At 38.7% G+C, this 18,227-nt stretch overlaps 1 protein-coding gene across 1 annotated transcript in view; it reads right to left on the bottom strand.

Moving 5' to 3' along the window:
- Positions 1-18,227, bottom strand: part of rgs11 (regulator of G protein signaling 11) — a 135,872-nt gene that overhangs the window by 81,225 nt on the left and 36,420 nt on the right. The window contains exon 4 of the mRNA XM_059979415.1: positions 2,186-2,292. Coding sequence (XP_059835398.1) covers positions 2,186-2,292 — 107 coding nt within the window. The remainder of the gene's footprint in view (positions 1-2,185; positions 2,293-18,227) is intronic.

The following is an 18,227-nucleotide window of genomic DNA, read 5'->3' as shown; positions in this document are numbered from 1 at the left end:
AAACATTGACTGTTCATTCAGTTACACAAATGCTGTCTGACCTGCTGAGTTCCTCCAACACTTTGTGTTGCTGCTTTAGATTTGTGGCATCTGCAGAATCTCATTTATGATCATAATTTTGATACAAGTTCAGAATTACATCATTTCACCAGTTCCATTCTTTACAGACAGGAGCCGTAAATATGTTAAATCTATAAAACTGCAACTGAGCTGCTGAATATATTTGTAATATGGTGTGGTGCTCCAGTTACATGTAGTAACTTTACTTGGTTAGACATATCCTTCCAATCAAAGCCTTCTGGAAATAATGTTACGAACGTCAACATATCATTAAAGCCTTCTGGAAATAATGTTACGAACGTCAACATATCATTATATGTTTTTTAGAGTCAATATTTTTAGACAGCCTCTGGTCTAGTTTAATATTGGTAGAGTGTGATTCAACATCTTCTCAACCAGCAGTATTAAAGAAAGAATTGTTTTAATTTAAACACCTTGTTTTGGAGCACTAATCCCCTCAAGGAGCATCACCATTCACGTACAACAGTTACGTGGGGACCCTAATTTTGAGGTGTTGCTATTCCTTAGAGAAGTCAACCTTCGTGCAAAGGAAAACTGGTGATATTCCAAAATAAATAACACAAGCAGGCACACAGGAAGCAGGTCAGGAAGGTTCAACTGAAAGTCACTGCAGGAGCAACTTCCATGGGAAGGCGAATCGAATATCCTTTTAAGAACAAAATTTTGATTTGTTAACTAGGTTACCAATTTACCTTTGGTGTCCATTTCAAAACGTTATTATTTATGCTCATAGCAGCTTGCTTGTCCAGGTTCAGATATCATAGAACTTCAAATAAAAAAGTTTGGGAACACATCGTTTATGCCATGGACCATTAACCACGGGGTCCTTTGGACCCCAGGTTGGGGAATCCCTGGAATAAACAGATTCAGCGTTATTAATGCAGTACCTAGATGGTAGTTCAGAAAAAAAGGCATCAAGGAGTGTAATGGAATTAGAATAAAAACTGAGCATTAGAATGTGCTGCTCTCTGAACGGCTACTTTTCTAATGATTCTTTCTTATGTATCATTCCAATTTTGTTGCCTCCTCTGTACTTCTCTTTGCACTGCAAAGGTCTGCTGAATGCAAAGTATTACAATGAACCGCCCACTTCACCTCAGCTCTCAACGCAATTGAGCCACCAGGGTGGAGGCGATTGCCCAAGCAGTCAACGAGATTGGAGTCAGTTTTTCTGGAGATGTTCTATTGCTGTTACATGGTGAGTTCTTTAAGTAGTGGACAGTGTGGCAATGGTACAAGACATTGAGTCCATCTACATGGAGTGTTGTCAAAGGAAAGCAGCATCCATCATTAATGACCTCCACCACTCAGGCCATGCTCTCTTTTCACTGCTGCCATGGGACCCACACCACCAGGTTCAGGAACAGTTATTTCCCCGCAGTGAACAGGCTTGTGAATTAGAGTGGACAACTTCACTTGCCCCATCACTGAACTGTTCCCACAATCTAAAGACTTACTTTCAATGACTGACCTCATGTTCTTGATATTTATACTATTTATTTATTATCATTTTCTCTCTTGTATTTGTACAGTTTCTTTTGTCCATTGTTATACTGGTTGTGGTCTTTCATTGATTATATTGTTTCTTGGATTTTCTGTGCATGCCCACAAGAACACAAATCTCAGGATTACATATGGTGACAAATTTATTATCAAAGTACATATACACTTTGAACTTTGCAGATGCGGTCAAGAACCTCACTGACCGCACTTGAGTTGAGTGCAAAAGGCCATTATGCCACGTTAAATGAATGTTAGCCTAGTTAACAAATTAGATCCGAATGTGTATTGATGTTATATGCCATACCTGTAGATAGCACGAAAACACCGTGAAACTCAGTTGCCAGCCAAATCTAATTTAATAGGTTTAAATACTTTATATTATAAAATAATGACTGTTTGATAATTCCTGAATGCTGAAAAGTTTCTCTATTTGACTAAACACATTTTTATTTCTATTTGTTACTTTCAACATTGTTCCATTAAATTTGAAATGCATTAAGGCATTTCTGTCCAAGAACCAAAATTGTCTCATATATATTCATACTGCAGATTATATGCATAATAACCACATGCAAGTTTTGTTAGTTTCACAAAATCTTACCTGAAATCGGTAGGGAGAATCATCTACCCGCAAAACTAAATTCTTTGGATCCTTCAGTGGGTAAATGTAACCATACTTTATTATTAAGTCACCAAGGTGAAATGACTCTACAAGGAAGGAAAACTTGCAAATTAATTATAGTTTATTTTTGACAGTTAGCCTAGATTTGCCTGCTACATTAAAATACAATTTTTAATTTCAGAATATGAAACATCATTGACAAGCTTGCTGTCAAATTATGGCACAGGCAAGTCAAGTTTTTTAAAAAAAGAAACCTTTCAAAAAATTAAGTCAATTGGCTTATTTTGGAGTGAGAGAGAAGAAGAATTCAAATCAAATCATTTGCCAGTAGTACCAACATTTCTAGTATTAGTGTTGAAATATATCACCAGATATATCTTCATGGACCAATTGACACCACCAGTTTGTTAACAAGATCATACATTCCATTCCAATGAAAGAGGCATGTTTTTGAAACACATCCCAATGATGGCACTAAAAAACTTTTTTTTTGCTGGAAAAACCCAAGCACACATATGCAGTTGAAAGGACGCTGCCATGCATTGCTCCACAAGCATTTGTGCCCTCGATTCTGGTAGAAGTCATCAGCAATGCCAGAATCAGGTTTATTATCACTGACATATGAGATTCTGCTTACTAGCAAGCATCTTCAGCCTGGCACGTTTGGTACAGAGGACTGACACACATTGAACAGGTTTCAGCAGAGGTCAGCATTCCAGAGGGCCCTAGTGAGCTTGTGGTTGCAACCAATTAGTTATTAAGTAGGTAGGAAATGTTGCCTTATAGCGTTATCTAATGGGATTGTTATGCAATGTCATATATTTCCATTTTAAAAATACTATGCATTTCCTCTTTAAGTATACAATGTACAATACTGAACATAAAGCTATAAAGAAATCAGGTTGTCTACACAATCTGATATCTGTGCATCTGATCTGTGCATTGTAGACATAAAAAGCTAAAACAGCTGTTAACGTTCACGTTTTATTCGGAGCTGAGGCTAAGCAATGCTATGCACTGCATGTAGCTCAACAAAATCATTCTTGAAGGACCTTTGTAAGAGAAACACAAGAAACTGCACGTCAATGATATTTACCTGTAGGCAGTGAGGTCATTATTACCATGTGTGAATCATGATGATAATCAACAACGTTAAAATGTAAATATGTCAAGCTCTGGAACTAGGACAATAAATAAGAGTTAAGAGCTAAAAGCTAGATAGATTGATGGGGAGGAAAATACCTGTTCCGCTTTCTATGGAACTATTAAGTTTCAGCCACTTTAAGATAATAAAAACTGCCAGAGCTACATGTCATTCAAGAAATTTGACGATGGAATAAACCTTTGACTGCTTGAACTTTGTGAACTTGCAAGGGATCTTGTCTAGTGTCTATTGGATAAGTTGCCAGGGTGTTTAGGACTTCCAACCAAGCCCCCAGGTAAAGTGCTGACATCAGGAGACAGGTGATTATCTGTAGCTTCTGCTCACTGAACAGGGGATGGCAATTTAAGCCATCTCAGAAGATTGGAACGAAAAAGTGGGTCTATGGGTTCAATGATCAGAGAAGCTGTAGCAGACAGTGGCTTAATTACATCATAATCTTCTGCAAGCAAGCTAGACAAAGTTAGAAAGATCATGTAAGAGGGAAGAGATTTTGTCTAATAATTGTAAGTGGGTAAATTTGGACTGTAACTGTGCTTCATGGCCAATATCCAGGCATGAAAATCCCAAGGGGTCACTAACTGATACTGGTTGATTAAATTCAAGAGTTAAACAAAATACTTGAAGGTGACGTTAATCCCCATGTGGATTCAAGGCAAAGAATAATGGGAAAGATAGTCAAAGGGAGGACAGAGGAGAAATAGTTTTACATTGGTGTTATTTGGGAATCTGTCAGTCCTGGAGATCAAAGACAGAAATACTTATTCAGGAGAACTGGCAAAGGAGAATGATAAAGCTATGGATGAAACTCACCTTTGCATAACAGTGGGAAGGTTAGTCACCTGGTGACATTTTCCCAGGACAGCCCTCAAGTATGAAACTATCCAGTCTGAAAGGGATGATGACGGCTTCTTTGGGGAAGGGCTGAAAGAACAGGGCTCTCCACAGTACAAGCCCTCCGAACAATCAGTCTTAATATCATATTACACTCTGCTTCTACTAATCATTAATACAAGATTTATTGGCACTTACCTGAACATAAACAAATAACTAGGGACCTAGATATTTAAAATCCTATAAAGTCCAAAGCGAATTTTTTATGCAATACGCATATGTTACCATATAGAAGATGACAGGTAGAAGAAATACACAATAGATGTAATGTGGCAAGCATTCTAACTGGTTGCATCACTGCCTGGTATAGAGGGGCCACAGTGCACAGGATCAGAAACAAAAATGCAGAATGTTGTCAGCTCAGCCAACTCCATCATGGGCATACCTCAAAAAAAAAGGAAAAAAAAAGCAGCATCCATCATTTAGGACATACTCTCTTCTCATTGCTACCATCAAAATGGTGATACAGGAGCCTGAGGATACATACTTCAGGTGCAGTTCCTTCCTCTCTGCCATCAGATTGCTGAATGAACCCATCAGCACAATCTCACTATTTTCTTTCTTTTTGCACTTATTTAATTTTTAGATACTTATTGTATTTAATAGCTTTTATTATGTATTGCAATGTACTGCTGCCACAAAACACATTTTAAGTATTAAAGCTGATTCTGTATTGGAAAGATTCATTGCCCAGAGATCTGTTATGGATACTTTGCCACAGCACTGTGTCCATAACAGAAGTCCATGCAACATTCTGCACAGGACATTGGCTGGTTGGCCAAAAGGTGACGCTCAGAATTATCAATTAATGGTGCAAATCAATTAAATTTGGGAATTGGGCAGATACCTCGAGTGACCCAATAACCAGGGAAAACTTCCACTAAATATGCTGATGGCAAATACAAGTTATGTGAGGATTCTCAGGAATAACAAACAGAGCTCAGGACCATGTGCTCCAACACACCAAGGAATAAAATGTGAAAAGTGGGCAGCCGGGGCAAAACCCCATAACTGTTTGCTTTGACTAGAAAGAAATCAATATTTTGTAGCAGAAAACCAGCAGCACAATTACAATTGATGTATCTGACCAATAAAAATCCACATTTTTCTCTCTCTCTCTGCAAACATCAGCTTGGGAGGTTTCCACCATATGCACAAATTGACTTTATTTGTCTACATCCTAGAGCAGTAAAAATTTGTGGACAGAGAAAGAGAATGGACAGAAAAATCCATAATGTGACATTGGACAGTGTGAATTCTGATGGACACCAAGAGTGGATGGTTTCTCCCAATTATAAACTAACAGCTGATAGATAGGTTGACAGTGGCAGGATAAGTGCAGGAGTAATGTAACACACTGTTGAAGTTCACAGAATGGGAACATTAAATAAATTTTCTTGATTTTTAGGAGACTAGGATGAGGCAGCAACACCTGCCACGACTGAGAAAATATAAAAGGTCATAATCGATAGATTACAATGGTATGAAGCAAGGGCAGAACTGGGATACGAGTACTTGTGCACTTGAAGATAGTGTCAGTGCTAGTGAATATCTGAACGGATTTGCACCCAAAAAGGAACTAATTGTAGGTTGCAGAAGAGGGAAACCAGAGGCCCATGACCTAGCACCCAGAGGATCAGAGGTGGAGAGGGTCAGTAACTTTAAATTCCTGGGTGTCACCATCTCAATGGACCCATCAGATCAGCGTAATTGCAAAGAAGCCATGACAATGCCTCCAATTCCTTAGGAGTCTGTGGAGATTCAGCATGCCATCAATAACCTTGACGAACTTCTATAGATGTGTGGAGGAGAGTGTATTGACTGGCTACATCAAGGTTTGGTATGGGAATACCAATGCCTTTGCGCAAAAAAACTCCATACAAAAGTTAGTGGATTTGGTCCTGTGCATCACAGGAAAAGCCCTCCCAGTCACTGAGTACATCTACATGAAATGTTGTAGACAGGTAGCATCCAAAGATGGACGGCCCTTATCCATTCCTCCCTCCCCACTGATCTCCCTCTTGGCACTTATCCTTGCAAGTGGAACAAGTGTTTCACCTGCCCCTACACTCCTTCCCTCACTACCGTTCAGGGCCCCAAACAGCACTTCCAGGTGAGGCATCACTTCACCTGTGAGTCAGTTGGGGTCATATACTGTGTTCGGTGCTCCCGGTGTGGCTTCTTGAATAATCAATGAGACCCGAGGTTGATCGGGAGACCCCTTTGCCGAACATCTATGCTTTGTCCTCCAGAACAAGCAGGATCGCCCAGAGGCCACCCAATTTAATTCCACTCCCCATTCCGATATGTCCATCTATCGCTTCCTCCACTGCCGGGATAAGGCCACACTTAGGTTAGAGGAAAAACACTTTTGGTAGCCTCCAACCTGATGGTGTGAACATTGATTTCTCAAGCTTCCAGTAATACCTCCACCCCCTCTCCCCTTCGCCATTTCCCAACCCCCTGTCCCTCTCTCATGTCATCTTCTTGCCAAGCTCTTTTCCTTACTGCTGCCATCAAGGTACAGGTTGCTCAGGACTAACACCAGCAGGTTCAAGAGCAGTTTCGACCTCTCAACCATCAAGACTCTTCAAGAAAAGGTGATAACTACACTCATTCCATTTCTAGTGTTCCTGCAACCAATGATCTCACTTTAAGGACTGTTCACCTTGTTCTTTCACGCACTCATCATTTATTGCGCAGTTTGTTGTTCATTGATCCTGTTTACAGTTACTGTTCTACAGATTTGCCGATAATACCCACAGGAGAAAGAATCTCAGGATTCTACGTGACGACATGCATGTACCCCAATAATAAATTTTACTTTCAACTTCAAAATGTTAGAACTATTTCTATTTTCAGATGCTGTTGACCTGCTAAGTGGTTCCAGCATTTTCCATTATTGTTTCCCATATATCTGTGATATCTCTCATTTTCAATTACTGGTAATCATGAATGGTTGGACCCTTTCTATCAGGTGAAGGATTGGAAGGCCAGTGTTGTCGAGAAAATAGTTCGATTCTTGTTTTGGTTGTAATAAGTAACAGGGTGGATTCCAGTTAATTGGGCCATCAGTTAATCAGGGCAATTACTTATTTGAGACATTACTTAAAGAACAAAAAAAATTGATTAAAAAGCATGTATTTGGGACACTATGCCACTTAAACGGGACATGAGGTTGCTGATGAACAGTTTTTAAACTGATGCCAGTTGCATACACTTGTGTGGATGTTAAACACAACGCCATGTTCAGTGCAAACAGCATTTAAATAGCGTCAGTCGCACTGTTTGCATTCAAAAAGCAATGATTTTGTCACTGATAGTTGGTGAGGAATAAGCACCAAGACAATTCTGAACTGTTTTGCTCATTGATTTTAAGCATTTTTGCTTGGAGATGCCAGAAACAACCAGGAATGAAAACTTAATTTCACTGCTTCAAGTTGGGAACTACAAATAACCTTAAGGTATCAGCAGTAATCTTGAATGTTGCAATGCAAATTAATATTTAGAAGATGCATTGTAAGGCAGCAGTCCATTATCTGCACTAGGTGTGTCCGCAGATTTTTTCATTTACAGTCAGAAGTACACAGCCATATACACTGGATGAATACCTACATCAATAACTATTAGGAACTAAATTTTATTGTACTGTAGTTGTATAGGTAGTGTTCCAATTTGTCAGTATTTCATTTAAATACATATTTTGTTACTCGGTTAAACAGTGTTCCTTTTTTGAAAAATACCTTTCTAACTATTTCTATGAAACTTCGGCTATTAGAACAACCACATAATTGGGCCAAAATGTAGTGGTCTCGATGTGTCCTAATTAAGAATCCATTGTATTTTAATTTGGCAACCAGCATTTGTAAAAATCCCACTTAATATTGAGCTGAAGGCAAGGTGCAGCATTACAATGGGAAAGACTAAGAAAATTGTTGGAAGATGCTGCAGTTTCATCTGCACTGAGCTGGGTTTTCTGCAGACCCATTTGTTAAGATTGCAGCTTATGTGCAAGCCTCCAGCTAACAGGATGAAGACTATGTTATATAACTAAAAATAAGCCACAAAATCTCCACAAATACAATAGTCTAGGTTTTTCCAAAAACGTGTTTAAAATTAGGTACAGTGAAGGCACTATCTCCTGTGCATAGTCATTTTCACTTCAGTGATTTTCTTGGGTATTGTGTACTTGAGTCACCAGCTCTCATGTAACATGTAGAAAGTTTAAGAAAGATTGGAATTTAAGTGTTTGCAGTAGAAAATAAATGATTTCTGCCGAACCATAAAGGAACCAACTGCTACTGCCAAGTCTTTTAATCTTGGAAAGAAATCTCAAATGATCAGAATAACAAAAGCTTCAATTCTAGTTCAGTAACTTTCATTCCCTTGGGTAAGGAAGTTAAATATAGATAATTTAACTATATTACAGCACATTGGGCCATTTCAAAGTATCCTTTAAATCCTTATTTAACTACACAGAATTATTTGCCCTGCCTTTGGGATCCTTACCTGGGACAGAATGCATAGCCAGAAAACACATTTATCATTTTGCCATGAATTATAATAGGATAATTTTTGTTCATAACTGCACTGGGCATGCGGTACAATTAAATGTCAAAAGTTAAAAGTGAAGTTTCAGATTTCTGCTCTAACAGCCATGTCAAAATAATACTTAAGGTAAATGATCTTAGATTTCCTACAGATGAAGTCAGTTACAGACCAAGAATTTTTATGCAGCATTTTTTTTTAACCACATTGGGGAGCTTTATGCATTGAAAGAGAATTAAGATAGGTGGGGGAAATCTGATTGCCAGAGAGCTGGCATCAATGTGATGGGCCAAAGAGCCTCACATTGGAAAAATGTATTATATAATTAAATTGGGTAACAGACCTACGAAAGTCAATTCAGTTCCAGCGATACTTTCCTGTTATTAAATACCAAGCTTGGCTGTCTAACAAAGGTGATTAATTCCTGCCAGTTATTAATTAAACTAGTGCTCGGTGTTCATTATTGCAGCTCAGGGGATGAGTGTTTTGGAGGAACACTCAGCTTCATCAGACATTAGAAAGAATTATTTTGGAATGACTCACCTTTTCCTTCCCTGATCACCGAGGAAATTATATAGGCGACAGAAACACTTCCTATGTTATTGTAAGTTTCCCACTCCCAAATAATATGTGTGCACAGCAGAAGGAAAACAGATATTAATCTGCACCTTCTGTTCAGCTCCTGCGTTGAGACTTCTATACCAGTTATGCTGGGTACATCCTAACTGGGTTAAGGAGAGGCAACAATTCGAATTAAATGGTAATTAAAGGCAGTGCCTTTGCAGAAAACAAGTGTAAACAGAGGTAGGTTACCATTTGAAAGCCCTTAGTTATACCTTTCATTTAAACATTATGTTGAAATGAAAAGGTTTGCAATATTAAAGAGTCAGATTTAATATCACTGGCATACACTATGAAATTTGTTTTGTGGTAGTATAGTGCAAAACAATAACAAAGACTATAAATTATATATACAAAAAATTAAACAAGTAGTGTGAAAGAGAAAGAAGTGAGGTTGTGTACTTGGCTTCATTGTCCATTAAGAAATCTGATGGCACAGGTTGGGGGGCAGTGGAGAAGGGGTTGTTCCTAAACCTGTTTCTCTCTTCTGGCTCCTGAGCCTCCTTCCTTGATGGCAGCAATGAGAAGAGGGCACGTACTGAGTGATAGGAGTCCTTAATGATGGATGCCACCTTTTTCAGGCATCACCTTTTTGAAGATCTTTTGACATTTTGCTGCTTCAGTACTTATCACAGATCATCGTCAATCAGTTATTTTCATTAAATGAGATGGCAAGGCTCTGGGCTGCTGTGGCCGAACATGCATGTCATCACTTCCTGCAAAGCAAAAACGTGTAGGACAAGCGATAATGGCACTTCATTTCTGGATGAGCTCAATGCTTTTTACGCACACTTTGAATCACCACCTATATAACTCCCCACCTCTTCAGAAGGGACTGAAATCAGGACATCCTTCAAGAGGGTGAACCCACGAAGAGAGTCTGGCCCAGATGGCATACCTAGCCAAGCAATGAAGATCTATTCCAGCCAGTTGCTCTGCACAATCGAGGACCACTTCAAATTCTGAGGCTTCCATCTGTTAAGGGCATCTTATAGCATTGATGCACAAGAACTACACAGTGACCTGCCTCAATGACTACTATCCAAGAGCATTAACATCCAATCCAATGCAATGCAATGAAGAGCTTTATGTTGGTTATGGCAGAAATCAACTCTAGCCTCAATTTACCTGAATCTCCTTCAATTTACCTATCATTTCATGGTCTCCCCATTTTGTTAGATACTGTATCATATGATGCACACACAGGATTCCTGTTAATTGGGCCATTAGTGAATCAGGGCAGCTGCTTATTTGGGACAACTCTTAAAAAACAAAAGCTAGTCAAGAACATTGCTGAGATTCCTTTTGTTTATTTGTGACACTATGCTGCTTAATTGGGACAGTAGACTTGCTGACCAGGTTCCAACTAGCTTCAGTTGTGCTCACTTGCATGGCCATTAGACTCTACATGCTAAGAGCAAACTTAAAAAAAAATAGCACCAGTTGTCCGTGCTTGTGTTCAAAAAGCAGTAATTTTTGTCACTGATATTTGGTGAGAAATAAGCAGTAATAAGAATCAGGAAGGTATTGATTATCATCTTGAATGCTAAAATGAAAAATATGGAGAATGCATTCATCGATAACATCATATGAAAGGAATCCATTATCTATACCAGGCTTTTGTGCTATGTTGTTCATTGCAGACACTGGATAAATTCGTCTGACAATAACTATTTGGAACTAATAGTTTTATAGTACAAAAGTGCATTGGTAGTGTTCTAATTTGTTCTACATTTCATTTAGGTATATTATTTGTTACTGAGTTATATTGTAGAATCTCTTCTGTCCCTTGTGTGACTTCTTTATTTAGCATGGACAACAACAAGTGAAATGCATAGGACCATAAGATATGGGAGTAGAAATGAGCCAGTCAGCTCATTGAGTCTACTTCATCATTCAATTATAGCTGATTTACTATTCCCTCTCAATGCCATTCTCCTCCTTTCTCCTCATAATTTTTGACATGCTTACTAATCTACACCACAGTAGTGTAGTGGTTAGAGTGACACTATTAAAGCTCAGGGTGTTGGAATGTGGGGTACAATTCTGATATTGTCTGTACATTCTTCCTGTGGAATGCATTTTTTTTTCTGGGTGATCCAGTTTAACTTGGTCATAGTAAATTTTCCCATGATTGGCGTAGGGTTGAATCAGGGGTTGCTGATGCGATGCTCTTGAAGGGCCAGAAGAGCCTACTCATGTTGTACCTCTAAATAAAATTAAATATGTAATCAAGCACATATCAAACTCCACTTTTAATACACCCAATGACATAGCCTACACAGCCATCTGTGGACATGAATTCCAAGATTCACCACCTTCTGGCTAAAGAAACGTCTCCTCTGCTCCATTCTAAAATTACATCCTTTTATTCTGAGGCTGTACCCTCTGATGCTAGTCTTCCGTTACAGGAAACACCCTCTTCACATCCATTGGGTACAGGCTTTTCATTATTCGAAAGGTTTAAATGAGATCCCTCCTGGACTTCCAGCAAGTATAGACACAGAGCCATCAAACACGCCTCATACATACATTAACTCTTTCATCCCTGGGAACATTCTTGTAAACCTCCCAAGACTCTCTACAAAATCATATTCTTCCTGAGATATGGGACCCAAAACTACTTAAAATACTCTAAATGTAGTCTGTGCTCTATAAAGCCATATGCATTATAGCTTTGCTTTAATATTCTAGTTCTCTCAAAATGAATGGTAACATTTCATTTGCCTTCCTTATTAGCATTTATGTCTGCAAGTTAACCTTCCCAAAATCATGCCTTTCTGGCTCTCCTGATTTCATTCTTAAGCTCCTTCCTGCTAGCCTTATAATCTTCTAGATCTCTAACATTACCTAGTATTTTTTGAACCTTTCGTAAACTTTTATTTTCTTCTTTACTAGATTTACTACAGCCTTTGTACACCAGTTCCTGTATCCTACCAGCCTTTCCCTGTCTTATTGGAACGTACCTATGCAGAACACCACACAAATATCCCCTGAACTTTTGCCACATTTCTTTCGTACATTTCCCTGAGAACATCTGCTCCCAATTTATGCTTCCAAATTCCTGCCTGATAGCCTCATATTTCCTCTTACTCCAATTAAACGTTTTCCTAAGTTGTCTGTTCCTATCCCTCCCCAATGCTATGGTAAAGGAGATAGAGATCATAATGCTCTCCTGCTGAGAGATATGACAGGTTCATTTCCCAATATCAGATTAAGTACAGCCTCTGCTTTCGTAGGCTTATTTACAAATTGTGTCAAGAAACCTTCCTGACTATAACTAACAATCTCCACACCATCTAATCAATCAATATGCCAATCAATATTTAGAAAATTAAAATCTCCCACCATGACAACACTGTTATTATTACTTCTTTCCAGAATCAGTCTCTCTATCTGCTCCTCAATGTCTCTGTTACTATTGGGTGGTCTACAAAAAACACCCAGTAGAGTTATTGACCCCTTCCTTTTCCTAACTTCCACCCACACAAACTCAGAGGACAATCCCTCCATGACTTCCCTCCTTTTCTGCAGCCATGACACTATCTCTGATCAACAGTGCCACACCCCCACCTTTTTTGCCTCCCTCCCTGTCCTTTCTGAAACATCTGAAACCTGGCCATTACTAAGTAGCCATTACTGTTCCTGAGCCATCCAAGTCTCTGGAATGGCCACAACATCATAGTTCCAAGCACTGATCCATGCTCTCAGCTCATCCACTTTGTTAATAATACTCCTTGCGTTAAAAATAGACACATCTCAAACCACTGATCTGAGCGCATCTCTTCTCTATCTCTATCTCTTCTCTATCGCCTATCATCCCTCCTGCACGGTTTTCAAGCTTTCTCTATTTGTGAGCCAACTGCCTCTTCTTGTGTCTCTTCAGTTTGATTCCCACCCAAGCAATTCTAGCTTAAACTCTCCCCAATAGGTTTTGAAAACCTCCCCACCAGGATATTGGCCCCCCTCAGATTCAAGTGCGATCTGTCATTTTTGTACAGGCCACACCTGCCCCAAAGGAGGTGCAAAAAGAGCAAAAATATTGAGAAAGTATTCATGGACTGTTAAAAAATATCTGATGGTGGAGAGAAAGAAGCTACTCCTAAAAGGTTGAGTGCCTTTATGTACATGCCCTCTGATGGTAGAAATGAGAAGACTTGTCCTGGATGATGGGGGTCCTCAATGATGAATACCATCTTTATCAAGCATCATCTTTTGAAGAGGTTCTCAATGCTTGGGTGGCTAGTGCCCACGATGAAGTTACAACACTCTACAGTGTCCCCTCCATACCAGACAGTGATGTAGCTAACTGGTTACATCTGTAGAAATTTGCTAGAATCCCAAAGCACAGGAATGCAAAAGGCAGCAGAGAGGTGTAGACATAGAATGGTCTATCATGGGCACAGCTCTCACCAACAACCTCAGCATTGAAAGGAAGCGCTACCTCAAGTAGGCAGAATCAAGATTCCCCACCAATGATTCATTTCAGAGAATGCAAACAGTATAAAAGCTAGAATTCTTACTCTTTGCAGATATTCAGGAACAGGAAAAATGTCAAAGGATGAATGAAAGTAACATCAGACCCCCTAAAGACCCCTCTCCCATGCACAAGCAGTAGCAAGTGTTGACCCCCCACCTACAAAAGCACCAACACCCCTCCCTCCACCACCATGCAAACAACAGCAAAGCCTCCAAAGAGACTTTGATCTATCTGGCCCATTATGAAGAGTTACAGAAATTTGAAGTCCCACACCACTAGGTTCAGGAATTCCTTGAATCTACATGGACAATTCTAGCCCTACCTGAACAATGGACCACATCTTGTACCACCATAGACTTCTCCAATTATGTCTTTGTGCAAGATCCAGAACTTGTGCAAAAATAGCATTTTACCCATTATATGTATAATTTATATTCTGTTTGTCGTCTATACCTGCGCGCCTGTTATGCTGCTGCAAGCATTTCATTGTAGTGTACCTCACTGTACCAGTGGACATGGTAATTAACTCTACTTCAGCTGAGTTGCAGAATCAGAAGGCAACTCAACAGAGAAAGAAGTCATTTGGTCAAGTGTGCTATGATACCGTTTTAGAAAAACCAAGAGGTTATCTTATTCACTTTCCAATTATAGAATTGCCATGTTCAAGTATTATATTTGAGAACATTGAAAAAGAAATCTGGCTATAAAAATAAAAAGAATCAGGCACACACATCTCTTCAGCCTTTCCTGCTAATCTTTTTTCACAGTTCGTCATTATTTATTTCAATGGTAATGATTTTGCACGCTATCAAATCAAATCTTCTCTTCATTGCTGGTGGTTCCGGACTGTTGGAATATGATCACACTCTTGCTAATTTCACCACATACACCAAATTACCTCATTCTTCACACTACTGCGTTAAATATGCTCTTCAACCCTCTGCAATACCATGCACTGAACCGAACACAATCATGTGATCCTTAACTTGTGGTACAATTGATTAGTATAATTTTGTTTATATTCACAAGAGCAAAATCTCTTGCTCATTTCACTGTGAAGGGGTGACTTATTAAATTCTTCACTCCATTATGAGAAAAAAATCCATTTCAGCAACAGACTTAAAGCCTTCTCAAAAATCTTCCTAACTTCAGTGAATAAAAGCCCAGATTGTTTAATTTTAAAAATCTTTCACAGTAATCATTTAATGAACTATGCAATTCAAGTAAAATTTTTCCTTAAGTAAGAAACCAAATCCAAATGCAGTACTCCAAATATGATCTCGCAAATACTCTGTACAGTTGCAGCAAGTTGGGACTAATTTATAGCCCAGCCCTTTTGCAATAAAGACCAATATTCTCATGCCTTCCACTTACTTGCTGTACGTGCATACTGTGTTTCACATCCGATGACATCTAATTTCTTCTGTACTAAAGAACTATAGCATTTTTTCTCCACTTGATTAATAGACTGTTCTTCTGTCTGTCCAAAGTCGATAACTGTTATTTCCACACATCATCCAACTGCCACATTTTTGCCCATTCACCCAACCCATATTCCTTTATAGATTCTTTGAGTACTCCTCACAACTCATTTCCCACCTATTCCTTTTATCCTCAGAAAATCTGGCTACAATTCACAAACAAGAGAGAATCTGTAGAGGCTGGAAGCCCAAGCAATACACACAAAATACTGGAGGAACTCAGCAGCCCAGGCAGCATCTATGGAAAGAGTACAGTTGATATTTCAGGCTGAAGGGTCTTCGCACCTGCTAAAGGGTCTCAGCCCGAAACGTTGACTGTACTCTTTTCCTACAGATGCTGACTGGTCTGCTGAATTCCTCCAGCATTTTATGTGTGTTGCTACAATTCACAAGATCACTTAATCAAAGTGATTAATATGGATTGTAAATTGTAGAAGCTTCAACACTAATATCTGTGGCATCTTATAATTACAGTCTGCCAATCTGAAAATTACTCAATGGCCTTTTTTTGTTAGTTAGCCAATCCTCTATCAAAGCTAATATATTATGCTCTATCCCACAAGTCCTTACTGTTATATGGCAAGGTAATCAACAGCCAATCTTCAACTGTTTTAGCACATTGAACAGAGCATTGAAAGAAACATACATTCTTCAGCTACTCCCTCTGCCAATGTCCTTTTATTCACCCAGCCCATTTCTTCCACAAGGAAAACTAATATTCATCAGGAATTATGTCTCTTCCAAAGTGCATTGTCAATTCTGCTCAGTGGAGTTTTGATTTTCTCAATGCACTTCCGAAAGATTCCAAGATTTTCTCATTCACCCATCAGGCCAGCCGGTCTTTTGCTTCCTAGTTTGCCTTCTTCCTTCTTTGGATAGAGTCATTACATTTGCAGTTTTCCAGTTCACTGAGACCTACCTAAAGCCTGGGGAATTTTGGAAGATCACAAATATTGCTTGCACAATTAAGCTCATTCATTTATGTTCATTGGCTACTTGCCTCAAGTTCCATTAGTCTGCCTGAGAACACTTCTCCAGTGATTTTTAGTTCCTCTCTCCCATCTGTCCCTTGATTTTTTACTATTAACAAGATGCTTTAGTGTCTTCCATCTGTCTTCATAGATATGCACAAATTCTCTGCCAATTTCACCAGTCTTACTTTACAAGGATCCAATTTGTCTAGGCCCTCCTGATGGATTATTCTCATTTTGTGGCATTTACAAACTTCAAAACTAAATGCTTACACACCCAATTACAGACCTTTAATACACATTACAAAGAAAAATGGCCTTGGACAAATGCTTTGAAGTACAATTTTTTTTTAAAAAACCACAAGATTTCTGTCATATTGACAACTTAGTATCCATGCTGGCATTCTCCCTTTAGTAGTTTGTGAAAGGCATAGGTTTTTGACAAAATATTATCATAATAGTGTTACCCACACTATTCTCCTCATGTCTTCACCAAAAAACAAGTGAGGCTTGATTTGCCTCCAATATTTTAATTCTTTATTCCATCATTTTTCTCAGCATCAACTATATTTTCCTGTGTTATTGTCTGTCAATGTATTTCTTCACTAGTATTACACTATTTTTGTGTGAATCTCTTGACCCTATCGAATTTCTCTCATGAATCAGCAACAAGTCTCGTGGCAAGCTTAGGTTGATTACTATTTTATCCACGATCCAATCAAAATAAATTCTGAAACCACCAACAATCACTTCTAGAGCATCTGTTCCTGGATTAGTCTTCAATACTTACAAATGCTCGTAACTGTAAATTGTAGTATACTCCAAATCCGATTATCTCCATTTTTCCCATTCGACAGCAGAAGTAGGTCAATAGTAATGACAGGTAATATTCCAGATAAATGGGTACAGAATACTAGGATAAATCAACTTCTTAGTTTGCCTGTAGTATTATCTCACTGTGGTGATAGCATAAATAATTCAAAAACTACCAGCTTGATTTAGACAAATAATTGCTCATGTAGAGAAGCAATGCTTAAGACTGATATCAGTATTCATGCAGGTTCATAAATGAAGAGGACTTTCACAATAGGGGATTTAGGCAAGATTCCTATAATCATGAAAGGCCAAAATGTCCTGAGAAAATATTGCTGTTAAATAGTTCAATTCAAATGTTAGGATGTGGAACACCAGTGCCAATTCAGTGGAACCTCATCACTTAGACCAGGGGTTCCCAACCTTTTTTTAAAAAATGCCATAGACCCCTAACATTAACAGAAGGGTCTCTGGACCCCAGATTGGGAACCCCTGGTTTAGGCAGTGAGGGAAGATGATCAGGAAACCTATTGGTTCAGCACAAATATCATGAATTTGAAATAATTGGCATCCCAAAGTTATAAAGTGAAAAACCAAATCAGAATTCTTGCTCAGGATAAATTTCCAATTACATCACATATAAATAAAATGCAGTTAAGTATTGATGGGACCTCCTGAACCAAATCCCAAGCAAACATTCAGTGTATTAACAAGTGAAGGAGAAAGGTTGATGGGGAAAAAAAATGCAGGTAAGAAATGGCAGGCATGCGAAACAGTAAATGAACAAAAGAGATAAAAGTGCAGGGAATAAAATAAATTTCTGCAGGAGTTCTGCATTTCTTACTATTTTTGAAGATAACACTAAGTAAACAAGTGAGAAAGCCAGGAAATTCAAACCTTCATCTCATTGTTTTGTACTTCAGTCATTTTCTTTAATGGGGTAGTGTTACATGGGGAATAATCAAGTAATTTGGCTATTGCAAAATTATGAAGAATACACAGTCTTAACGACCAAGGCCAGACAACAGCCATTTTTCTTCCTGCAAAGCTC

Source organism: Hypanus sabinus, chromosome 9 (assembly GCF_030144855.1).
Source record: "Hypanus sabinus isolate sHypSab1 chromosome 9, sHypSab1.hap1, whole genome shotgun sequence".
NCBI lineage: Eukaryota > Metazoa > Chordata > Chondrichthyes > Myliobatiformes > Dasyatidae > Hypanus > Hypanus sabinus.
The sequence above is the reverse complement of the archived record's forward strand: the minus strand, read 5'-3'. Positions and strand labels throughout refer to the sequence as shown.